Here is a 27,599-nt window from a genome sequence, read left to right as displayed (position 1 = left end):
TTTGAACTGTCAAAATTAAGTTCTTTGAAAACCAGTTGTTGCGCTGTCGGAATTCAAACGTTCCACTCCGATAAAAGCCGTAATCATCGTGTGTTTCGCATAGTTGTGTAACACAGCTCGACACTTTCGATTTCGCAACATCATCTTAAAAGAATCATCAAAAATCTAGAACAATACACTAACAAACTGAGCTCAAAAATCTCGTATAAATATCACGTGCAAATACAACCTAAATCTCAGTGTATCAAAGAACATTCAACAACGAAATGGGTTTATTAACGGAAGGAAGTCCTTTATCATGGGAAGAAACCAAAAAACTATCAGAACACGTCCGAGAACACGGAATCATTCAATTTCTTAACCTATATCAACGGTTAAGGGACAGACAAGGAGATGTTTTAAAGTGGGGCGATGAAGTGGAATATGTAATCGTTAAATTTGATCATGAAAAAAAGGAAGCAAAACTAAGCCTACGTGCTAAAGATGTTTTAGATGCTTTACAGATTAAAGAAAAACAAGATCCTACTGGTGTTAAATCGTTATGGAGACCTGAATATGGTGCTTATATGATTGAGGGAACACCCGGAGTGCCTTATGGGGGTTTAATGGCCCATTTTAATATTGTTGAAGCAAATATGAGATATCGTAGATTGGAAGTACAAGAGTATTTAAATCCCGGAGAATGTGTGTTAACGTTGACAAGTTTTCCAAGGTAATTATATGTTGTATTGATTGTTATTTCATGTGTCAAGGTTACAAAGGTTCTCTTTTGTGTTAATAATTTATTTTGATGGTTTAAGTCTTTTTGTTGTGATGGGACAATGTATTGATTAGGTTAAATTGTGAGTTTTTTTTATTATACATCAAATTGATTTATTTTTTAAAGTTAAAACATTGTATATATACATAAATTAATATTTTAAGTAGAAATTCTTTTTGAAAGAATTTTCTTTTATGATTTTAGTTACTTTGATAACATGAAGCTTTTGTATTTTATTTAAATGTGATCAAAACCAATGATATCTTAATTAAAACATTAGGTTAGGATGTGATAACTTTACTGATCCACCTTCAAAACCAACACCAAACGCTGGCGCAACGAGGTCCTTATTTTTCCCAGATGATGCAGTTTTTCCTGGTCACCCACGATTTGCGACTTTATCAAGAAATATTAGGGAGCGTCGTGGTGAAAATGTTGTTATAAATCTACCTGGTAAGTTATTGATGTAAAAAAACAATTAAATAAGGAGAATAATAGATTTTCCTTACACTTATCTGTGGAATACAACAATGATAAGAAAGTTGTAGCTTTTTAATGAAACACTTCATATTTTATTAGTTCAAGGAGTTATGCTGTGATAACTCATTGAATGGTTACAAAAGGTTTTTTCAGGTGAATACATTTTGTGTTTTGACAAAATTGACTAATTGTCAATTCAAATTTCTATTTTCAAGGGTTATAACTATTTCCCTACATTGTCAAAATTTATTTTATTTTTTGTTAAAAAAAAGTATAAAAACGCGAATTACAAAAAATAGCATAAAAAACACGTTTCATAAGACTAAAAGCACTCATTCATTAAAAACTCGTTTTTAAACTTGAATTCGTGCATTTCAAGCGTGTCTTACGAAACTAGTTTTTTAATATACTATTTTAAAACAAATTATCTACTAACAAAAAGTTGTATTTCTGTTTCCGTTAACTAATTACTTCACTTTAAATTGTTCTTAACACGTTCACCGCCGTCTTGGTCAATATGACCAAGAAAAAAATTGTCCGCCAGGCCGATTTGGTCAATGTGACAGAGAAAATTTCTTTAAACACCACGCCATCTCAGTCAATATCTTTATAGTATGGTAAATCTTTGAAAATTTTGTTAGGGGACTTCGGTAGTGGTGTATCTACCTTTGCGCATTATGCGCCAAAAAATAAAGATTTTGTCCACACATGAAATTTGTGCCTCAGCCCCAAAGATGTGTTAATGTGTTAACGTGTCTTTAATTACGTTGATGCCCGCATACATAATTCTTCCAATTTATATATGTGTCCTTTTTTATTAATTGTGTCTATCATTAACATATTTTTCTTGAAATTTCAGACCCAACCTAACTAATTATCCTCTATCATTCCAAGTTGTTTTGAGTCTATATTTGAACTCATTGGTTTTCCAATAATTAATAAGGACATTATTATTGTATGAAAATCATTAGAACGACTGGTACATGCTCCACGTGCCTGAAAGTTGTGGCGTTTGATTTATTAATAGTGCGGTTTAAGTAACTGTGTACCGCCATAGGTTGTCCAGTCACAGATTCAATTTCAAAATCATTCGATCGTATTTAAGTTTGTTTTTGAGTATTTGGAATGATTCCTCCGACTGAGAATCCGGCCGACTCTGAAGTACGCGCTGTGATTCGTTTTCTTAGTACTAAAGGCGTGAAAACGGCTGAAATTCATCGTCACATTAATGAAGTGTACGGAAAAAACGTTATGAGTGATGGGAAGGTACGGAAGTGAGTGACGGAACGTGCATGATGACGAACGAAGTGGGCGCTCTTCAGTCATTATTGACGCTTTGATCCAGAAAGTTGATGAAAATGTGAGAGAGAACCGACGGTTTATGATTTCATCGTTATGTGGTACGAGCTTTCCTCAAGTTTCCCAACCCAACTCAACCCAAGGTTTATATATAAGAAGTTATCTAGGTTCCTATACTGCAATACTTTGATTTTAGTTTGTGGGCGAGGGGCAAGAAGAAGTGTGGCGGTGAATTGCGCGTGCAACCTCAAGGTTATGTTTAATGAGAGTTTAAGTGTCTTCTCTGGTGTAGCATAAATCAATTACTACTTTAAATTCCCTCAACTATTTTATGATAAGTGAATTTATATCAAAAATTAAGTTGAATTATTTCCCGTTTTACTACCGCAGTTAATTATATACCACACTAAATATATTAAAGTAATTCAATTACATTATTTTAAAAATTTGAATTATTTTCCGGTATTATTTTCCACCAATGACATAATCCGCAGTATGGTTGCGTATAAACCTAGACAACCTCTTATATACAAACCTTGATGACTACCACGTATTCCTGCATTTGAAGAGGCATTTGGGTGGTCAGCGCCTCTACAATGATGACGATGTCAAAATGATCGATGAGATTTTTAATTTTTTATGATCTGTTTAGGAATACTCTTCATACCGTTTCTCTACCAAGTTCCAAGAAACGTTTTCAAACATTGTTTTGCCGTTTAGGTTATTGATGGTGCTTCTTTATGGGAAATTGAATCCTTATAACATTAGGATTCTGCACACAAGATTATCACATTACTATTAAACATTGTTTTTTATAAAGATGTGTTTCAAATCTTGCTGATGTTGGACATCGATTCAAAAGTTACAAAAAACTTTATTCAATGAACAGTATTTTAAATTTTTTATAATATTTTAAACCAAGTGATGCGTTTTGTCTTTTATGATAAACAAAATTTATTATCTAATCAAATTTTATTATCAAATGTTAAATAAATAATAATAAATAAATTTTGCATGTGGTAACAATTATCTTTTTTGTTTGAAACACAAAAATGTCATAATATAAATTATAAAAAATATAAATTATATAATCGACTTGAAAAAACTTTAATTAACTTCACGTCCCATTCATATTTAGATTTATTTGTATTTATAAAAAATTGATTTATTTAGTGTACAAGGACTTCAACACAAAAATTCCCGTCGACGATTCACATTTATACAACAAATCCGCTTTGCCAGATTGCGTGTATATGGACGCAATGGGATTTGGAATGGGATGTTGTTGTTTGCAATTAACATTTCAAGCGTGTAACATTGAAGAAGCGCGGACTTTGTACGACCAATTAACTCCTTTATGTCCCATTATGGTACGTCTCAAATTTTCTTTATTTAGCAAGGTTATTTTTATTTATCTCAAAATTAATTATATTATCTTGTAGTTAGCTTTAACGGCGGCGTCACCTCTTCATCGCGGTTTTATAACCGATGTTGATTGTCGTTGGAACGTAATTTCCTGTTCGGTTGATTGTCGGACGGAGGAAGAACGCGGTTTAAAACCGTTGAAAGAGAATAAATTTGTTATTAATAAATCGAGATATGATTCGATTGATTCGTATTTATCGCCGCAAGGGGAGAAATTTAATGATGTTCCTTTGGTTTACGACCAAGCGATTTATGATAAACTTACCTCAAATGGAATCGATCATTTATTAGCTCAACATGTGGCTCATTTATTTATTAGAGATTCCGTTTCGTTGTTCTCAGAAAAAGTTCATCAAGACGATGAAAACGATACAGATCATTTCGAAGTAAGTTATAAATATTTAAAAATAAGATTTATTTTTTTAAATAAAAATTTGTAGAATATTCAATCAACGAATTGGCAAACGATGCGTTTTAAACCACCTCCTGGAAACTCAAAAATTGGTTGGAGAGTTGAGTTTAGACCGTGTGAGGTTCAAATAACAGATTTTGAAAATGCAGCTATTGTATGTTTTGTAGTGCTTTTAACGAGGGTTATTTTATCCTACCAATTAAATTTTATTATTCCTATAAGTAAAGTAAGTTTATTCAAAAATAATTTTATTTGGATAATAAATATTTTAAAAAAATTAAAGGTTGATGAAAATATGCAAAATGCCCAAAAGAGGGACGCATTGCGAACGCAACAATTTTGGTTTAGAAAAGATATCACAACCCAAATTAGCCCACCTGAAGCAAATCAATGTTGTAAAGGAACCTCAGATAAATCACATTGTGATAGCTTTGCTTTACTTAGTGTTAATGACATTATCAATGGAAAAGTAAGTCAATTTATTGCATATATCACATCTTAATATTGTGTCATAAAAAATAGGAAGGTGAATTTCCTGGTTTAATCCCATTAATTAATAATTACCTCAGTGGAATGGACGTTGATGCTGATACACATTGTACAATTCAACAGTACTTAAAATTTATTCAAAAACGTGCATCTGGGGAGATTTTAACAACAGCTTCTTGGTTGAGATCTTTTGTTACAAATCATCCACATTATAGGTAATTAATAAAAATAAGTAATTAATTAAAAAATCATGTTTATGTTGATTATTTTTTAGGCAAGATTCTAAAGTAACAGAAAGAATAAATTATGATTTATTAATGACAATAGATGGAATTCAACAGGGTGAAATATCATGTCCTGAACTTCTTGGTGACATATTTACGACGAAAACGAAAGAAAGTATTCCAACGGCACTAACGAAAGAGGCATGTTGACGATTCGCGAAAAAAATAATTAAAAATAAAATTAAAATTAATAAAAAAAGGGAATTTATAATAATTATAAAGAATACGTGTAATAACGGTGTAAATGTGATAGAATTTAATGAACCATTGTGGATAGTTTTCTTTTTTAATTTTCACACTTACTTTTTATGTCTTCAAAACTTAATTAATTGTTAAACAAAATTAAAGGATAAAGAAAACGCATTTTACTTCTTAATTATTGTATGTTGCTTTTAGAAAAATAATTATGTTGGACAATATCTAATTTTATTGAAAAAATGACGCGTTTTATACAGTGATTTTCAATTGAAATATAGTTGCATTTATAATGTTTATTGACATTGAAATTTTGTTTTATTTATTTCATTATTTTTAATGATCAATGATATAAATACGAAATAAATGTGAATAAGTGATTTATATTATTGTGATTCTTCCATAGAATAGTTGTTCTTGAATTTTGTTGAATAAAGGTGATTTTTCTTCGTAAATTATATAAAAAATAAAGGGTTGATCTGCGCAGAAAGATGGAATCTCAATCATTATTCTGTCTGTGATTTCAAACTCTGAAAAATAAGAAGGAAAAAAGTTTTTAGTAAGTAAAATTACTAAAATCATGTTATTTAAAAATTTAATCCTACACCTTGTACAAAAATTTACAATTTTATTGCATCAATAAACAAATATGGGATTATTTACATTAAAAGAATGTTTAATTAACAACTATAAAATTTAATAACTTACCAATTTTATTTAAAGTGATGCTCCTAGATTAATTAAATTATAAAAAAATACATAAAACGTCTGTAAATATGTAAGAACTGTATTGTTAATACTACAAAGAACAAAATGATTAGACAAGCACGATGATTGAAGATGAACTCCATGTTTCAAATCCATGTTTGTGTTTTTTAAGAACGTTATTTATGGTCAATCTTTTAAGAAACCATTTTAACTTTGCTCTTTGTTCAGAGACTTTTCAGCAACGCACCGTAATGGCTTCGTCTTTCCAAGTCCCTTCTCGAATAACAGACTATGATATATTTATCACCATTGAAAATAATTAAATGAACAAAATATAGCACTAAATAATACACTTGAATTTATTATTTTTTATACAATTAATTTTAAACCTGAATTTGAACTCGTACATTTTCCTTTTCTTTCGGTGTTTGTGTTAAACCACATTCACAAGATTTTTTATCATCAACAATTTCAGTTGGAAAAATCACTTTTCCTTCCAGCAAAAAATATTCACCCTCGTTGTTAGCCTTACTAATAAAAAATGTAAAACAACGATTCACTTGATATTCCGTGATGATTGGTTGGATGAGTGGTGCGCATTGAAGTTCATGTTTTACCTCTGAAATTAACTTAAATATTAATTTATGTTTATGAAGACGCTATGAAGCTAAGCTGCTTAATTTTTGAGAAAAAATGCTTTTAATTTAATTTGGTGAAATAAAACAATTTAAGTGCGAAATCAAAATGTTTATTATGATTGCCAAAACGGTTTGTTATTATAAAAAAGGCATGATACATCATAAAAAAATGCTTCTTAAAATTTAAATAGTTCTACATGCTGGTGCTTCGCATGTGCCGCTTCAACTTTTTGAATTCTGCCTATAAAAAGAGTTTCTTTGTGGATGGTTTTGTTGTGATGAGTTGATGTGGTTTCTATTGCAATTACGAAAGGTCGATTGACGAAGAATATGGGAAACTCGGGGTCTTCTGATCCCGAGATACGATCAACAATTTCGAGAACTGTAAATAATTTTTGATTTAAAAACGATTTTTAAATAGAAAAGATCTTTTTGAAGAATTTTGAAACTGCTTACCTTAAGTTATTACAGTTAGAAAAATATATATTTGTTAGATATTTCTAGTAACAAAACCTACACCAGCAGAAAATATTAAGAATATATTAAATTAATTTATTAAATTTATTAATTATTTCTAATTAAAAAAAAAGATTTATTTACAAAGAAGAAATAAAATAATAAGTGAAAATGTGTATTTATTGAGAATAAATTTTAACAAATAATTATAACAAAATATTTATAAAAAATTAATTGATTATAATGAATATTTATTGATTAATAAAAGTATCATGGGTTTGTGATTCTTGCGTAAAATAAATTGATGTGTGATTCTTCGTAATTTATGTAAAAAACGAAGGGTTGGTCTGCGCAGAAATATGGTGTTTCCATCATAATTCTATCGGTGAGTTCAATCACTGAAAAATAAGAAAAAAGGAGTGTTAAACAAAAAAAAAATATAGAAATAAACATAAGATTTCTTAAAAAAAATCCTTCACCTTTATACAAAAAATTTACAATTTTGTGTTAATAAAATTTTGAAACTTTAAATACGTAATCTTCGAATTATTTGCAATTAACAAATTTAATAAGAAAATTTATTTACTTACCCATTTATTAAATGTTAAAGATTAAAACAAAAATTTAATTTTCACGAAACTTTACGAGAAATCCCATCTAGCACGTTAAACGTGCTTTAACCTCATAACCATTTTTACAAAAATGAGTGAAATAATTTCACTCATTTTTAATGATAATAATGAATGATGTATGTTTAATGCATTTTTGTTGGATTTTATGGAAAACTGTGAAGTTCTTGAAAACTTCGTTAGATTTACAATGTTTAAGAATGCTGCGAAAGTAAACAAAAATGTAGTCAAAACCAACTCCCAGAAGTAGGGACCTATTGTAGTGAGGTTCAATGAAACTTCCAACTATTCATGCTAACAACAAAAACTTCATAAATTTCTTATTAATTTCATATATACAACTTCATGGAACTTTGATGTGAATGATTAAATTCAATAAGAAATTCTTTGCAGCAAATTCTGATAAGATATCATATGAATTCCAGAAACTTCTTAAGAATCTTCGAACCAAAGTCTGTTATATTGCCATAACGCATATTATTATTGCTACCGAGCTGAGGAGAGCGACCCCTCTCGTCACCGCGACCTATAAGATCTATAGTAACTTAAGCCCACCAAAGGTTTAGGGCAAATGTAGGCCCTTGATGAACCTTAGTATTGCTTCAAGGTCTTGTTCCTTTATGTTGGTAGGTGTCAGGCGAATTCTGCCGAAAATGTTGTGTCTGAGGCAGTCTCTGGCGACACATTCACGTAGTATACATTCAGCAGTCTCTGACTCATCGTTGCAAAGTCGACAAGTTTGATCCTCAGCTGGTCCAATATGGAAGGGTTATCATAGTCTTCACTTGATTGTGACCTGGAAGTTATTTCCAGCGTAAGGCTATCTTTGCGATCTCCCAACTAATTGATTGCCTGTTTTAAGTGTTATTTTGTTTTCAATGTTTTTGCAACTTGGAACCCATCATAGAGTAACATTATTGCCCCTAGCGAGCTCTCTCAGGTTGCTGGTACACTCTCTCATCAATACGGATGCACCTTTCTATCCCTTTTCTAGACGCAAAACTGGTGCAGAAATTTATAGCAAGAACTTCTGCTTGAAAAAATACCATAAAGCTTTCTAAGAATTCCATAATTTTTGGATCAATGTTGATTGAAGGCAGCGAAACGATAAGTTTCCTCGTAAATTCTATATAATTTTTAAATTTATAGGAATTCAACGGTGTTTTCATAAAATTCTTAATCATGGCTTACAGTTTTATGGAACCTTACAATGTTAGGTATTTTAGAAAAATTAAAGAATTTGCGATAAGATTATCTCAACTTGACTACTGGTCATACTGATATTGTGGCGCTTTGGCTTAGGTAAAGTTATAATTCTGTTCTCTAATTAAGCTGAAATCGCTTGACGTAGAGGTTCATTCTGAAAATGGTCAACATATTGGGGCGCTCGGTGTTGGCTTTATCAGATAAAGCTGTAGATCTTTTAATATGGGATATTAGGACGATGATTAATTAACTTATATGAATTACATACACGAATACTTTTGTATTCCATACGCACTTCATGAAATATAACAGAGTAAATAAGCTGCGTAGTTTTAACGATTGAATTAAAGTAAATTGTTTAATAAGTCACATTAAATATTTAATTAAACTTTGAAATAACAAGATAAAACAAACTTAATATAGTTTTGTCGTAATTATCGTCGAATAAGCCATTTTTATAAGAACTTAAGGTTTCAAAATTCTTCCAGTAAATAAAATGTTATTTCTCCCATTTTCGTTCGAGATTATCTTTATTAGGAATGGTTGGTTAACGGTAAACTCATCTAGTTGAGAATAAGAGAAGAAAGTAATTTTCAGTCCTAAAATTAAAAATAAAGGTAAAAGAAAAATTATATTTGAAAAAATAAGCAGTATAAGCAAGAAGTTGGGAAGAAAGTGTTGGTAGTTTATATTGCGATTAAAAAAAGATTTATTTATTAAGGTGATTAAATATAATGAGATGTTTAGTTACATGAAATAAAAGTGTTTAAACTTTATTTTTGTTTATTTCATCTTGAACAGTTTCAATTCTGCCTATAAAGAGAGTTTCTTTGTGGATTGTTTTGTTATGTTGAGCTGATGTAGTTTCAATTGCAATAATAAAAGGTCGATTGACGGTGATATAACAAGGATTGGTATCATTGTCCGAGATACGATTAACAATTTCGAAAGCTGCAACAAATATTCAATTTTTAAATTTTTGTATTTTAAATAATTTCTATTTAATCGTTAAAGCTTACCTTGGTTATTGTTAAATATGTTTAGTAAAAAAAACCTACACCAGCAATTATTTACTCTACAATTTATTTTATTCTAAATGTTATAAAAATAATATTAAGAAATAAATTAATTTTTAAGGAAATTGATCTAAACTAAGTGAGTATTTTATTGCGGATAAATTAATAAAGGAAAAATTGTTATTACGTATTTACAAATTAAATAAAACATTAAGAATATAAATAATCATAAATAACACCGGCGTAAAATATGTATTTTTTAAGAATCGATTCCATTTCGATAATGAACACAAACGGATGGTTAACTTCAAATACTTCTATTGGTATATCCATCACTCTATTCGATATTTCAATACCTGAAAGCACAAAGAAAATTGTCCTAACTAATTTGAAAAACCCTGTTAAAACCAAGTACCTTTTACCCCTTTTGTGTTAAAAATTCCACAGATAGAGACAAAAAAAGGAAGAATTATTTTGATTTTAAAAGGAATTTGTTACAAGGGAATCAAAAGGTAATTAATTAATATTTTAACATTTTATTTTCTTAAAATTACTTCCATTAATAAACAATTACGTTTAAAATGGGAATACAATTCTTCCATTAAATAAATTAATAAATTCTCTTGTATAATATCGTTCTTTGATTACATAAATTAAAAATGGATGATCGACGTAGAAGTCTTCGTAATACTTCAAGGATAAAGGCACGATTTCGAAAGCTGAAAGAAAAACGTTTACAATTACACTATTTTCACCTTGTTCTTGTTAATGTTATCTATCTACTCATATTTCCTTTTCCATGAAACTTAAAATTGTTAGTTTAATCGTGATTTTGCGTGAAGGTTGTTAGCAATGTATTTTTTTACAATAAATTTACAATTTATTTATTTCTTGTTTATTTAAAATATTATATACATTAAAAATAAAATAAATAAATAATAATATGTACAAAAAGTATAAATATATAAAAAAATTAACAACATGGAGAATTATTTCGACCAAATATAAGAATTCCCTTTCGACAAAAACGTGTCAAGTTTTTGTTTATCAAATAAATAAATGTTTTGTCAACTATAAAGTTAAATAATTCTTCTTTATGGAATAATTTCTTGATAGGATTAGTGTTGTTTTTTCCACAAGGAGGTTTTTCTATAAATTTATTAAAATATGATATACAATAACACCTTGATATAACGGACCTCGTTAGAACGGACTTCGGAAACTTCGGACTTAGTTGTTATTGAGTGTTAGATTGTTGTATATTTTTATTGAACTAAAACTAGAACTAATACTACACCTAGAACTAGAAAGATTCGGGTGCGTCTGAAAATACAGTCCTCTTAGATTCTACCGTCGTTGGTATAAATATAAAGCATGTAAAGTAAATGCAATCTGGATAGTTGTCCGAATTTGTGTGTAAGAGAGTCTTTTTCGCGTATTAATCCGTTATATCGAGGTTTTACTGTATTTTAATCAAAAAAATAAGCTAAATAAGCTTTTACGTTTGTTTAAAAAGCTAATAAATGCTGCCATAATAATAAATAAAACAAGCAATACTTTTAAATAAATTTTATTTAGATTAGATGAATATTACATGAACTTAGGATGTATTTAATAAAATTTTAAACATTTAGAATTCTTCCATTAAATAGAATGTTATTATTATCTTCAATTTTGTTAATAATAAATAATAGAAAAGGATGTTCCACAAAAAACTCTTCTTTAAAAGAGGATAAACTCGCTTTTTTTCTTTTCAAAACGATACCTACAATATTTCAAATATAAGTTTTAATCTAATAAAGATTTGAAAACAAACACATGCAAAAAATACAATAAAAAAAATCTCCAAAATCTGAGTATGAAGAAAATGAAACGAAATACGAAAAAGTACAACTTAAAAAATTATAGATGCAAATGTAAATGTTATAGAACTTATTTAAAGTTTTAAAACATTTCCGGAAAAGAGAACATTATCAACATCGTTGATTTTGATAGATATCGATAAAAAGAATGGATGATCTGCTTCGAAATAATCTTGATCGGGAATAAATGCGGATATCGGTACTGCTATTATACCTAAAAATGTATATTGTAATTAAAATTACCAAGTAAACAATAAATTTATTAAGTTGTCTCTAAACCAAGCTTGAAATAAATTAATTTAGATCATGCAAAGATCTAAAGAAAGAAAAGAATTTTAAAAGTTAATAATAAAATCACATTTAAAATTTTGTAACTTGACTTTATTTATGTATCTAAATATTTATTATCTTTCCGTTGAACATATTTATTTTATTGTTATTGTAATCTTCTTTTTTATGTGTAATGAAAAATAGAAAAGGATGCTCCACAAGGAACTCTAGTTTAAAAGTTGTTCTCTTTGTGATAAAACCTAAAATGTTTAAATTCATACTAATTAATAGTTGTGTATAAATTAATCAAATCCAAAAGCACAAAACCCCTAAAGTGTTCAAAAAGTGAGTGTTGAGTGAAAAATCAAACGTGTAAATTCGAAAATACAAAATTGAGACAGTGTGAACAATTTTTTATATAAATTTATAACTATCTTAAAATTTTTACTGTTGTATAAGTTTATGTGTATTTTAGAACTTATGGTTTCATTATTCTTCCGGAAAATAAAATTTGATTTCTTCCATTTTTGTTCGAGACGATCCTTATTAAGAATGGTTGGTTAACTGTAAATCGATTTGGTGGAGTGTATGACAAGAAAATGATTTTCAGTGCTAAAATTAAAAACAAAAATGTTAGAAAAAATTATATCGTAAAAATAAGCTACATAAGCAGAAGTTGGAAAAAAGATCTAAAAGTTGATTTAGTATAAAAAGTTTTCTAGTTTCATTCCACAATACCTTTTAACTGTTTTTGATTATTTATTTTTGGCGAAGTGTTTCAATTGAATAAACAAAGAAACAGATAAAAACTGCTAAAGCAAATCATGTAATAAGTATGAGTATCCACAATAAATATGTGAGGAATATCAGAGAAGATGCTTAGAAATATCAAAGTTAATGTTAATTGGTACTAAACACAATGTTAAGAATGGCTAAGGACGATATACGAGGATATTAGGCACAATATCAAAGACGATATTGATATATGATGGGCAAGAACTCGAGAGGTTAAAGTAATAACCAAGATTCTGTTGGAGGGTTTCAAAAACTACGTAGAGGGGAGCCATAAACAATGTTGAGAATGGCCAAGAATGATGTTTAACGATAACTCCCAGATGATAAAGGAATCTTCACACCTGTTGAGTCCATCTGAATAGAAAACTATACAATTTTAAACGATGTATGCACTAATTAATGTATAATTAATTAATAATATAACTCAATGTTGGTAGATGTTGTCGAAGATATTTAGAAAGAGCAGAAAAACGTTAAGAAGTTTTTATGTCGTAGACAATGTTAAGAACTGTAAAAGACTGTAAGATGTTAGGAACTATATTTAGAGATATCAAGCAGAATATGGAGATGATGAGAAATATATTCCGAGAGGTTAATACAATGTGGAGAGACGCTAGAGATTTTATTGATGAATAACAGGAACGATGTGGAGAGATGATGGAGGATGTTGGTAGATTATGGAGAAGATGTTGAGTACAATATTGAAAATAAGTAGGTCTCAGATGATGACAGAATATACAAAATTTGCAAATTGACTTCATATTTTTATTGTGTTATGTGGATAAACATACTACGACAGTGTGGAAAGATATCCGGGATGATAGTTGGGAAAGATGTTCTTGTGTTGGGCAAGAACAACGTTAAGATGTATCAGGGGGCAATTTCAATGCCATAAATAATGTTTGTTTTCAATGCTCACTTTTCGCCACTTTTGCACCTTCATATTTTTGACTATCTACTTTCAACTCATCTTCTTTCTCTTGTCAAACAACAATTAATTTATGAATGTTATTAAACTCATATCTTTCAGTTTGGAACTTCACGAAATGAAATAAACCTCAAATAAGAAACAAAATACCTACATTGGCCAAAACGTATGACAAATTTGCAGTTTCTAATAAAGCTACCATTGCCAGAAAAAAACATCAAACATACTAAAAACATATGAGTCCATGACTATTTTAGTGTTATTTTTTGACTGCTCATGTTACACCACCTTTGGGTTCTCCAGAAAGAAAAACAACAAAATTAAGCTACTTTAGAAGATGTTGAGCATCTTTATCATACTAATACAAGTTTTGGAATCAAAGGACACCTTGATGACGGTGTTCAAGCTTTCTGAACAAACCGAATAATCACGTAGTTACTTTTAATGATGTTTTGTATCATGACAGAAACATGCTACTATCAATTTTTGTTCTATTTGTGCAGTGATATGAAAATGTTTAAGTGATTTTATAAATATATATTTTTTATATACACTCACTTGCTCAATAATATATTAAATTTAATATATTTTATTCATTTCAAAACTTTTAAAGAATACAAACGTGCAACAATAATAATAAAATTATTTTAAATATTAATACTTCTTCATCACTGATTTCTTTTATTATTTGGTAACGAAATCTTCAATTCATCATACTTATTGAATAATAAGAAACAAACATTGAAACGTAAACTAGAACAAAAACATGTTTTAGTTCGTAAAAATTTTTATACGATTTTTAATACTTGTCCAAAACATCCAAGAATTCATATAAATTGAGTTTGAGTTAGAAATGGCAAACGTGCGTAAACTTGTTTGATACTCTGCAGTTCCTATTTTTCCACAGAATAAAATCGTTCGAGTATTTTCAATTTTTGACTCAATAAAAGCTATGGATTGGTGATCAACCAAGAATTCCATTTTTTCGGTGATCGTTCTAAATTGTATTCTTAATCCTACAAATGTATAAAAATTATATATAAATAAGAATAATGTTATTAAATAATTTAGTAAAAATGTGCAAAAAACAAAGGCAAATACACCAAATAATAAGCTTTCTACTAAAAAATAAAAAGAAACTTACCACGTGGAAAAATGTGTTATTACATTTATAATTGGTTAAAAACAACTTATTAACGTGGTGATATTAATACAGAACGAAAATTAATTAGGTAATTATTATTGAATAAATATTGCTTGAGAATTTAAAGTTTCCTAGATTTAGTTTTTGATGGTTCAAGATTTGGTTTTAAAACTTTTCCGTGAAACAACACAACTTCTTTATTATTATTAATAATAACGATTATTAAAAAAGGATGATTAGCAACAAAATCTTCTTGGACACTAATACCCCTCATTTGTATTCGCAAACCTAAAAATTTATTTAATGTACTTCATTTTTTAATAATTATTATCTTGTAAAGGCAGCCTAATAAAGCAGAGTGTTGCAAAATAAATAAATTACATTCATTGCTGATAAGAAAATCTACATTTATTAATCTATCCTTTTTTATAAAAACAAAAAATGTTTTAATCACTATGGTTTAATAATTTTTCCAAAGAACAAATTTGTTTGTTTATTTTGAATAAAAATGATAAACGGGTGATCAACTTCAAATCTTGGTGGTAATCTCGGAATGTAGATTGAGGTTAATGCAACCCCTATTACTGCTAAAAAATAAACACTATTTAGTAACGGTGTAATATATTTTGTGATCACAAATGAATTGCCGTAATATTTTTTTACCACAACCAATTAAGCCAGCGAATTATTGCAAATAATAAAATGTTTGCAGAGAAGAAATTGTTATATTAATTAATTTTCCTTCATGAACAACAATTATTATTTTTCCCAAGAATAAATTTATTTGTTTATTTTGAATTAAAATCATAAATGGATGGTCAATATTAAATGGTGGTAATCTTGAAATGTTGAATGAAGCCAAAACTGTAAATAAGGCTAAAAATAAAAAGTATGAAATGGTGATGAAAATTTGTGCTTAAAGCCATATTAAGCTTAATACACCAATTAAGTTATTTTTAATTAATTAACTTTTTACGCTTTGTGCTTATTATGGATAATATGAAGAACGAAAATTTATTTATATCAATAAATAATCAGACCAATGTCTAAAATCAAAAAAATATTTATTATCGACTTTTTTATCTTAACAACATAGTTTGTAAATCAACAAGATAACATTTTGGTTTATTTGTTCAAAAATATTAATTAAGTACTAGATGGATCGATAAACTTTCCTAGGAATAAAATATTGTTTGACTTCTCTGCCATGTGTTGTTCAATACATGCAATAAACGGATGGTCAACGAGAAATGTTAATGGAGGTGCTAAACGTATAAACGCAGATTTTGTTACAACAACCAATCCTAAAATAAAAATTTTAAATTTTGTAAACGGTCAAACTTCAAAAGCGAAATTTTTATTTTAAAAGCGTGATTTAATGAAAGGAAGTAAATATGAGTTTTATTTTGAAATGTATTCTATTGCAAAAAATTAAAATTAAAATTTAATTTGAGTGAATTCTCCCAATATAACAATCTTACAATAGTGCTAATAAAGAAAACAGAAAAGACTGTTATCATCTCTACTCCGCGATAGAGGTCACTAGTTAATGTTATTTTCACTATATCGCAATAGAGGGCAGAGACAATAAACATTGTCTTCAGTTCAGCAAACCCCAAAAGACCAAAGTAGTTTGGATTGAGTTATTCATTTCTTTAATCACAAATAAATACATGGTAAATTCAAAGTTATTTAGGTATTGAATTTGCTTTCTCGTGTCGTCAAACCGAACACATCTGTGTAAAGATTAATCCGTTTTTCTGGAAATGCATGGAATAAAGAGATCTTTTTCAGTACTTTTCAGGATTTAGACACAGAATAACTATTATTCTGTGATTTAGATATGTGTTTATTACCTCAGCATAGTATAAACTATCCTCTTTCCATTTATTTTTGAGTGCATCAAGAAACCAGTTCTTACATTCTTATAAATCACCATCTCAAAGTAATTCAAAAACTGCAGTTGTGTTAATATTAGCTTTACTTATGAATATGTCAAGAAGAATAATGCATAACCTATATAAAGAGAAAATTTTGATTAGGTTTGAAAGATAATCAGTATCCTTTGTTTGGAAACAAAGATGCTTAATATTTAGGACCAATATTTTACGCATATAACTCGTGATAGAATGAAACAACCTGATGGCACAACAATGATAATTATATTGTGATAGCGTAATTGTTATATTGTGTTGTATTTTATAATGTGATAGCTTCGTGCACCTATCTAATTGTGAATAAACAATTGGTAGAATTTTGGAGAAGGTCCATTCAGGATATATACTGATGAAAATGCCGACTTCTGGGTCCAGGTGTAGTTAAAAACATTGGCTTTATTCGCATGTAAGATGCCATGCAGTACATATTTATATGATTTCGATAGTGACCTATATTCCTCGAGTTGGTAGATCCACAAATCTGGGAGATAAAGACCGACGAGTGTTATCCGGAGTATTTAGAAAGCAACCCAATGGTTGGATCATACATTCCAGAAGATTCAACAGGCATCTGGGAGTGTTGTTACGATGAATACAATCCGTAAGAAAACAAATTTTCTTTGTTTTAAAAGTCGTGCTCAGCTCGTTTGATATCACTTGTGGTAAACATGTCATCAAGACTAACTGATTCCAGATTGTTACAATGTTTAGCTTATCTCACTCATCTCAAAGCCAAGTTAGAAATAAATACAGTTGGAGATCTTCCATAAAGAACGAAAAACGAAACAAAGCAGTATAATGTTGAAAACATAACTTAACGTTGGTCACAGGCAATGTCGTTTCGTCCATGTCACTTATACATGGCAGGAGTCAACATTGACATAAATTAATAAATTTCTCAACAAAACTCAAATTCAGGCTGTTTGGCTTTTGTTATTAGAAGTGACGCAAGATTGCCAATGAAATCGTTTCGGTGAAATATAGTATCCAGCATCCAGTTTAACTAGGTTTCAGCACACCACCTAGATTATAACATCGGAAACCCAAGATAATACCACTTGAGGCGATGTGATGTTTAATAAGTAAACCAGCCAAATTCTTCTCAACAACTTATAACTATTTTGAATGAAGATGCTACTCGGACTCACGGGATCATATAGATGAGAGCGGTTTCAGGTCGTTTAAACTCTTCTCTACAATCTTTATGAAACTAGGAAGGTTGTTATCAAGCAAAATCACAGTCATAAAAATATAACAGATTGTAATATAAAAGCTCAAAAGTTGGGTTTTAATCATCAATTTAACTTCAAATAAAGTGGTAAACATAAAAAATGATTTGCACTTCTCTCAAAATAGTCTATAGCAACCTCGTGGAAGTGTTGAAAAGGATAATCTAGGCGAGAATGTGATATCAAAGATTACAGAATGAAAAAATTAATGGATATGGCCAATGTCTAAATATTCATACTGGTTGGGAAAGCACTGTGTTTGTGCTCACATTTACCTTGAAGCACTGTGTATTATGTTTGTGAAAGACGATGAGATGATAAAATATATCTTTGGACTTTTGTGAGGAAATTTGTATACAAGTCAAAAAAGTTTGATAAAACAGTAAAAGTCTTTTTATAAAATAAATTTATTGAATTGTATTTTTTACAATAAATTTATAAAAATTGAAGAAAATTATAACAAATATAAGAAGATTATTGAGTTTGTTATGGAATAATACGACAAAAATTAAAAATTACGAAACGAAGAATACTTAGATAACACAATCTCTTAATTAAATTTATGTAGAAGGATCAACAATTTTTCCAAAAAATAAAACATCCGATTTTTCTGCAATTCGATCCTCGATGAATGCAATAAAGGGATGTTCAACGGTAAAAGTTAGAGAAGATACAAACGCCGACTCCAAAAAGATTAACGCTAGAAAGAAAAAGATGACTTGTAATCAAAACAACCTTATTTTAATTTCTTAAAAAAATGAATCGATTTAGACAAACACCATAGAACTCATTTTGCAGAAGAATCACTTAAGAAATGGTTATTATTAAGACAATTTCAGAATTCATTCATTTATCGTTAATTAGAATTGAGAAAAATGTATCGAATATAGCAAATAACAATTTTTTTTTTAATAATTATTAAATGAAGGTGATTTTAAAGAAACTTAGCAGAAATCTTGTTATAAAATTTTATTAAAAATATAATTAACCATTTTTTTCACATCTTTCAAAAAATGGGAAATTGATTTAAAGTTATTTTAATCCTTCAAATATTTTGAATTTTGCCATAAAAAAGCATAGCAATATTTTCATTTTTACGTGAAGTAATATAAACAATAAAAGGATGATCAACAGTAAATTTCATCCGAAGTGGTCTTCGCATTGGAGCTGATCCAAATCCTACCATTAATACTAAAAATAATAATATTTAATAGCGCTAATTTCTATATTAATGGAGGATATTTTAAATAAATGTAATAAATTTTTTAATGTATCAATTTTATTGAAGAACAATACTAAAACTAATTTTTAATCGAATTAATCAAGTACTTGGAGTTTACCATAAAAAAGTAAGTTAATATTTTCACTTTTATATAACTCAACATAAATTATAAACGGATGATCAACATTAAATTCAGGTGGAAATATTGTTGGCATTGCGCATCTAACTCCTAGTACGATTTCTAAAAAATAACGTCATTAAAGATGAAGATATTTTTAATGAATTAGAACTGTATTCACAAGAAACGATAAATAAATTTGAAGGAATTGATCGACATTCACAAGAAGTAACACAAGAAAAAACTTAATATTAAAGAATCGAGTAAGAAAAGAATCAAACAATTTTAAATTTAAAGTTTTACATTTAAGTTAATCAATTGGTTCATCGAATTTTCCATTGAATAAAACCACCGAATTTTGCGTGATAATTGCGATTAGGAAAGAATGGTCCGCTCTGAATTCTCGTTTTCTTCGCATAAAATGTGCACTACGACCCCTGACAACGACACCTAAACGAGCAAAAGAAGAAACCAACAAATATTGAATTAAATTTCCCCAAATCTATAAAAAATTATAACGACATTGAATGAAACAAACAATTAAGCGAAACGTGCAATTAAGAAGCTCCTTAATTCGATATTATTTTGTTAAACTTAACTTACCCAGATTTAATTAAATGATATAACAAAAAAGATTTGAATAATTCTGACAAAAATTAAAGTATTTATTCTTTTAAGTCAGCAATTTTCCCATAAAATAAAACATCTTTTTTGTTGCCGTTACGACTTTCGATAAAACTGATGAAAGAATGATCGGCGTTAAACATTGCAGGTGGTGGTTTCATAACACATGCGAATGTTGCCATAACTAAACCTAAAAAGTATTAGATATAATTATTAATAATCAATATAGAAACATAACAAAGGACAACACAGAAAATGAAGCTGGAATTTTAATTCTTATTCTGATTATCAAATTGTTTTCATAATCTTCTTGAGTGACAAGAACCAAAAACGGCACAATATAAATAAAACTACAAAGAGACATGAGATAAACAAACGTTTGCAACAATACTCAACATTGGTTTTACGATAATTATGATTATAATATCATCGATACGCAGATGATATTGTGGCAACGGCTAAAGGTGAACAAGAAATGTTCGAACTCCATCGAATCGAGCCACTTGTTGATTATACTCCGGGCGAGTAGACTATGTTAAGGATGAGATCATTGAACTAGGCACGAAAATAATAAAAGGGACGGCTCAGAACAAGAAATAAAGAGAAGAATCAGAATGGCATAGGAAGGTTTGGAGAGACTGGTTAAAAACTGGAAAGACCACCGTAACCGCAAAGAATTTACATCAATCCGAGTTACATCACTATAATGCCTACATCAAATCTCCATCAAGACAACTATCTACTATCTAAAGTCTACATCATCTCCACGTCAAGTGTTTACTTTGGCTCTATCAAGCCAAGTCAGGTTTCTATCAAGACTATATTAATATTGGGTCATATCTCTATATGTGCATCAATATTGAAACTAAAAGTGCAGCGGGACGCCTTCAAGGTTGCTTAAAATCTTCATACACGGTAACCATGAATTAAGTCCGCTTTATATGTTCATTATGCCTAAATCAGCTCTTCGTCAATTCTGACAATTTTGCCTTATTTCTATCAAGATTAGTTATAGAGTCTTTTTATCAAGACTGCGTCATATTTCTATAGGGTCTCTATCAACACTGCATCTATGAGCGCATTAAAGCTCCTTTAAGATTGCATAAAATCATCAAAGATTCCTTAATAAATTTGTATCAAGTTTTTGAAGTCAACATCGCATCTCCATTATGCCTCCAAAAAAGATAGATTCTATAAAATTGAGACAATATTGTTTGAATCAAACTTCCTTGAAATTTCTATCGAGACAACTCTGTATAAAATCTATATCATTTCTGCAGCAAGTTTTCACCTTCTTTCTAGCAAGCCAAGACATAGTCAATCTATGAAGACCATCAATTATGCTTCTGTCATAATATCTGCTTTAACTCATACCATCATCGTGTCTGCATCAAGGCAACCCCATATAGCCTTCATCATTTCTGAATCAAGTCCTCTCCAAGCTTCTAAGTTTTCTTCTTTCTTTCTAGACCGATAAGCGGGAATACACATAATCTATTTCCTAAAGCATATTATATACTATATAACCTTTTTGTTGATTTGAGGGTCGCATTTGACATTGCAAAGGACTAAAATGGAGTCTTACTTAGTTTATTTGCTGTCTATATTATAGGTACTGCAGAGGTTCTAATGAGGATTTTGGTGAAGAAATCAAGGAATGAAAAGTATCTATCATGGTAGGTTGTACCAAAACTAAGTAAAAGCAAAACAATCGCTCGACGTTATATAACATATTTTAAACATTCTTGAGGAAATTTTATAGGAAAACAGTTAAAAAGAATATTTTTGGCAATTTAAAAAAATTATTATTATTAACAGAAAATATATAAAGCTAAGATTTATTTGGCATTATAATTTTTAAACATTTGGGTTAGAAATAACCCCGAAGAATAAAATACTTCCATTTGTGTTTACAGACTTTCGATTTTCTATACATATTATAAATGGATGGTCAATAAAAACTTCATCTGGTGCCTTAGTTATGCAATTATCCATACAGACAACTAAAACTATATTTGATTAAAATCTACACAACAAATGTGATTGGTTTTTGAAGCCAGACGATAAAAACATTTTCAATTACTTCGAAAGCATTAAGACGTGCACAGTAATTATTAATTTTTACATTAAAATTTAAACACTGAATTTTTTATTGAAGCCAATTTGATTAACATTATTAATTTTTACATCAATTAATTTCCTTTAATATAATTTATGATGTGGTGTTCAATTGTTATTAGGATTAGAAATTTTTCCCCAAAATAAAACTTTAGAATCATTTTTCTGGGTGCGTGTTTCAATATATGTGATATACGGATGATCAACGTTAAAGTTTTCCAAAATTGGCATTGAACATAACATAACCATTAAACCTAAAAAATTATCATATTTTATCATATATTTATAACATTCCGCATTGTTCTAATTACAACTCCTGATTGTATTGATTTTTTTTAATTCGATTAGTAGCGTACATAACAAAAATTGGAAGCATAACATCTAATACAATAAACATTAAATATCAATTAAGAAATTTTTAAGTGAACTCTTCCATAAAACAACATTCTTGTGATTGATTTCTCATGTTCTTTATGAGAATCAATATATATTATGAAGGTATGGTCAACGTTAAAAATCAATTATTCACGACGTTTCCTTCTAGAAATACATTTCTTCGTAATTATAACTAAAACATTTTGGTTTAGCTTGTGAATTATGTATGGAGCACACCTGTATATATATTTTTTTAATTATTAGGGTTAGTAACTTTCCCCAAAAACAAAACATTAGGTTTATCTTTTTTGGCACAACATTCAATGTAAGCGACAAACGGATATTCGACGAGGAACTCCTCCAAAATTGTCATCGTCATAAACATTTCCAATACTACACCTAAAAGATTATTTGATAAAACAGTCATTTGTACACATTCAAAATTGTACGGTTTTTCCTATACATTTTTTTTTTTAATAAAAATTAAAATGTGAATAAATAAGAAAGTTTTAAAAGCTCGAGCACTACTTAATCGCATTATATTTAATATAAATATTAAGCAACTTTTCTTATTGAAAATCTTGACTCAAATAACATAAATGCAAGAATCCTCAAAGATAAAAAAAATTATTAAGATTGATTAATTTATTGTCATTAATATAGAAATTTCAACATCAATATACAAATAATATAAATATTCTTAAGTTAACAACAAGAACGTGATAATAAATTTCTCAATTTCCTATAGGTTGTTCAATTTTTCCATAAAACAAACATTTTTTCCTTTCGTTGTTAGCACTTTCAATATAAATAATAAAAGTATGGTCAACATTAAAAACCATTGGATCAGGTTTTCTCATAGGAAGACTTCTACACATCATGATTACAGCTAAAACATTTTATGATGTATTATAAAAAGAAAAATGTGTACTAGTTTGCGTGTGTAATAGTAGATTTAGCTTTAGGTGTTTGTAAATTATGTGAAATTAATAAAAAAATTAATTATACGACATTAGATATATAATAATTTGAGTAACAACAACGAAAAAACAAACAAAACAAAGATTTTAAGGTTAATTGGTTCAATAATTTAGCTATCAAAATCAACGAATATTGCGCGTGAAACAAGTAAATAAATAATAGGAAAGGATATTTAGCATAGAACTAACTTCCCTTCTTTAAAAAAAGTAAGAAGGCAAATGTGACAAGCGTATTTGAATAACTTGCTCAAATAAATTATCCACGACGAAATCAAAATTTCACATTTCTTTATTTATACATATATTTACTTAAATGAATATTTCAAAAAATCATTATGTAAAGTTGCTAAAGCAGAACAGGTATAAATAGAGACAAAAAATAACGATGATATTTTCTATTATAGTAAATTTTGAAAATTAAGAAGCGATTAGCAAACAATAAATATTCGTGTTTTAGAAAAACTGCTGAATGGTACTCATCCATCACATAGGGTGGGTAAATGTTTTTAATCCCGTTCCGAAATACCAGTACTTTTGATTGCATAACTTCCATTAAGTATTCGATTTCTCAAATCTTCTCCTTTTTCGTCTGGAATGCAATAATGTCTTCAAATGGCTTCTTAGAAAAAAGTCCAGATAGTTCAAGTATGAGAATCAAGTAGACCATTAGTGAGATTCACTTCAACCAATCTTAAAACATTACGAGCAACCATACTAAAATATGCATTGATACTTGAAACGATCAAGTTATTATGACTTATAATAGACGTCTAAAACTCTTAAAAGAATCTGCGCCAATTGTTGCTGATAATATACCAATCCTCTCGTTATCACTTTATTTGGTCTGCCCATTCCTCCACCTTACTGGAAGATGTCTGTTGCACGAATACGATGACTTCTTTGGAACGTTTCATCCAGACCATGACGAAAATACAAATTACCATTGGCAACTCCATACGTAAAAGTTACATCACTCGAATGTCGAGATGTACATATTGCGCTGTATATTTTAGAGAGATTCACTACCGAAATATTCATTACCAACCGAAATTACGACACACACTGAACTTTGTCACTTTACACACAGAAATTTAAATCAGTCACATGTAGAACACTATTTGTCCTTGATAGGAAAAGTCATAGAAGAATAAAAAATATCTTAAAATAACACAATGAATCAAGTCAACTGTCAGTAAAAAAATGCTGTAGGTTCCATTTATGCAATAGACGCAGTTATGAAAATATGAAAAGTAATAATTTTGAAAAAGATGGTAGCAAATCAGGGCGTCTGAAAATAACGAAAAGTTAAATAAAGCTACTAAGGAACTGAAAGACTTAGTACAAATAGAACAAATTCAAGGTATATAGATTTAAAAAATCTTATGCCAAACAAAGTCACGGAGCAAACGAAAAGATTGGAGAGACCACAGCAACACAGTTCTCCAATCAAAAATAGAAAAAATAGTAGAAAAATAAATAATAAATGGAAAGCCATAAATTTGTCAAAACACCTAATCGTATTCAAACCTTTCCTTTCAGAGTTATCTACTGATGAAGAAAAAGAAATAATTAACTTTCTAGACATGCTATTCTAATTGGTTTTGTTGGACAACATACATATAATTAAAATGGTTAGGTTATAATGAAAGAAATCAACTATCCGATTTCTTCCCCAGCACCTAACAAGTTCCGCAACACATTATGGTTGAACAAAATAATGGGCAAGATTGTATTCTCCATACTGGGGTTTTCCTCAAGTTTGCGTGTTTGGTCTGATGTTAGCTCTTCTTTGTCGTTGATCCTTCCATATCTTATTAATCCAAACTTAGCCATAAGAAGTTTCAAAGAAACTTAAATAAAATTCAGAAATGGTTAGAAATATGAATGTTAATAAAATCATGTCCATACATGTATCATTTACATTACGAAGAAAAATAAGTTCCTATTGAAGCTGCTGATAGACAAACAATATTTCCAAACTTCTTTTATTTATTTGCAATCCTTGAAGATTCTTTGAAGAACCAAAGGTGTTATATAGGTGTAAGTTGTACGTTATGGCAATATGAAATTTGGTGTACGATGCAAAGATCAATTAAAAAATGTTAAAGACAATGTGATGTTACCAAAAAATAACTGTTTTTAGATGGTTGATAGAGATTCTAATCTAAATCCTTGCAATTTTAATTTTATTAAAATATAATCTAATCAATTTTTTAAGGTTTTCCATAAAACAACTACTTATTTTTTATTATAATTACGAGTTTTAATGTAAATACTAAAAGTGTGAATGACGCAATAAATAATCTCTTTCAACGACCTTTTAAGTTTTATGATTAAAACTAACACATTTTAAGCAATATTTATTTTGTCGTGTGTTAAGCACAAACAAAAATTAACTAATAAGTTAAAATTATGTAAATCAATTAAACTAGACAACATTAACAAGAACAAGTTTTCAAGCCTGAACTGGTTCGTCGATTTTTCCATGAAATAAAACCGTTGTTTCATTAAAATAATTATACCTAATCGACAAAGAAACCCAAGAGGAATGCAATAATTTCAAAGTATTCAAAAAACATGATGCCGTTTCTTTTAGTTGAATTCTTTTTTGAACATGTAAGCTAACTTATAGGATTTTTAGCATCCAAAGACAAACAAAAAGCAAACGGAAACTGATTGATTTATCAAAAATTTAATAAAGTATGACCTTTGAATTTATTATTAATAAACTAATTTATCATTATTAAAATAAATTTCTATTTGAAGTAAAATCGTTAATAAAAAAAGTGATAACTACAATTAATTAATTCTTCGTTAATTATAAGGAAAAGATTCAGTCAAATTCTTTGTTGGGTAAATATGATCCAAAAAATAAATTAATGGTTATATCATTATCTCCATGAAATTGCGTAATAAACAGAAACGGATGATCCGCAATGAATTCCGGCTTTGGAACAACAAATTGAGGTCTTGTACGTAGCTTAAAGACAGCAACTGTCGGCAAAAATAATTACTAGAATTAATTTTCGCAAGCATTAACAGTTTCCCCATTGCAAAGCAAATTCAGTCATTCCATTAATTGCAAATATAAGTGATTTTATGTAGATTTTATAATGTTTGAGTCATTAAAAAACGCGATGAAGTATAAATGAAATAACAGATTTCATAATACTTTAAATAACTAACTAATTTGGTATTACTTACCTTTTTTGATCACAATTAAAAAAAACACATTTTACAAAGAAAGGGTCACAAAAATATTGATAAATTTTCTAAAAAATAGTATTAAACGATTAAAACTTTAAATAAACAAAGAAAAATAGATTTAAAAAAATATTTGAAGAATTGGAAGTTAAAGTTCCTCGTGAAGAGCACTTTCATAGCTCGGAACTTCCGTTACTTTTCCCGTAAATAAAATTAATCCTTCCGATCCAATGATGTAAATCGCGAATGATCTATCGACTTTAAACGTGTCTTTTTCGTAATTCATGGACCGCTTCAACCTCACGATGCTCCCTAAAAGAAAGGGATACGTCCAACGGAGGTTTTTCTCTTTCTACATTATTTTATAAACAACCCAGGTGGAAGTGATTTCATTTGAAAATAGTGCACGTGTTGATTTTTGATTTAAAAAAATTAAAATAAGCGGTGCATCATTAACAAAATTATTTAAATTAAAATATAATAAATAGATATAAATGAAATAAAAGCTTGGGAGGCGATAATAAGAGGAAGTAAAAAAGCACAAAAAAGCGCAAAGTACAAAAGACCATGCAAAAGCCCCCGTAAATACAACAAAAAAAAACTATTTTTTTTTATTTTCTTTATTTGACTTACCAGTTGCTGCAGCTGCTTCAGCTCCTTGTTCGTTTACTTCGATAAAAGCTTTTTGAATAGCTTTTGAAACTTTAAGCGGTTCATCCCCTTTAATTAAATTGGGGAATTCAGCCGCATCAGAAAATATAACACCCATACCCAACTGAAAATAAAAGAAAATAAA

The 27,599-nt window shown here is 28.8% G+C and overlaps 2 protein-coding genes across 28 annotated transcripts in view; one reads left to right on the top strand and one right to left on the bottom strand.

Annotated features, from left to right (window-relative positions):
• The first annotated feature begins 21 nt into the window (after positions 1-21).
• LOC111427825 (glutamate--cysteine ligase) lies at positions 22-5,655 on the top strand. Its single transcript, XM_023063146.2, has 8 exons — positions 22-712; positions 1,041-1,213; positions 3,713-3,909; positions 3,982-4,350; positions 4,405-4,602; positions 4,660-4,845; positions 4,899-5,080; positions 5,140-5,655. The coding sequence occupies exons 1-8, from the start codon at positions 267-269 to the stop codon at positions 5,297-5,299; spliced, it is 1,911 nt and encodes a 636-aa protein (XP_022918914.2). The 5' UTR covers positions 22-266; the 3' UTR covers positions 5,300-5,655.
• Positions 5,513-27,599, bottom strand: part of LOC111427826 (serine protease inhibitor 3/4-like) — a 27,303-nt gene continuing 5,216 nt past the window's right edge. For 2 of the 27 annotated variants that reach the window (XM_023063149.2, XM_023063148.2), the window contains exons 3-5: positions 27,437-27,578; positions 14,659-14,868; positions 14,426-14,605 (exon numbers count right to left, since the gene is read on the bottom strand). In XM_023063149.2, the coding sequence (XP_022918917.1) occupies positions 14,556-14,605; positions 14,659-14,868; positions 27,437-27,578 (402 nt within the window). In that variant the 3' untranslated portion in view covers positions 14,426-14,555. Of the gene's footprint in view, positions 5,875-6,052; positions 6,672-6,784; positions 7,073-7,308; positions 7,545-9,335; positions 9,581-9,678; positions 9,933-10,045; positions 10,354-10,517; positions 10,717-11,551; positions 12,074-12,218; positions 12,742-14,425; positions 14,606-14,658; positions 14,869-15,102; positions 15,285-15,382; positions 15,584-16,041; positions 16,301-18,550; positions 18,863-19,116; positions 19,354-19,641; positions 19,953-20,146; positions 20,317-21,908; positions 22,130-22,252; positions 22,499-22,750; positions 22,813-23,246; positions 23,509-23,870; positions 26,594-26,865; positions 27,116-27,436; positions 27,579-27,599 lie in introns of those variants that run through there. The other 25 variants (XR_011640789.1, XM_023063157.2, XM_023063150.2 and 22 more) reach the window with 25 other exon arrangements.

This window comes from Onthophagus taurus, chromosome 6, assembly GCF_036711975.1.
Source record: "Onthophagus taurus isolate NC chromosome 6, IU_Otau_3.0, whole genome shotgun sequence".
In the NCBI taxonomy this organism is placed as follows: Eukaryota; Metazoa; Arthropoda; class Insecta; order Coleoptera; family Scarabaeidae; genus Onthophagus; species Onthophagus taurus.
Note: the sequence above shows the minus strand (reverse complement) of the source record. Positions and strands in the feature narration are given on the sequence as shown.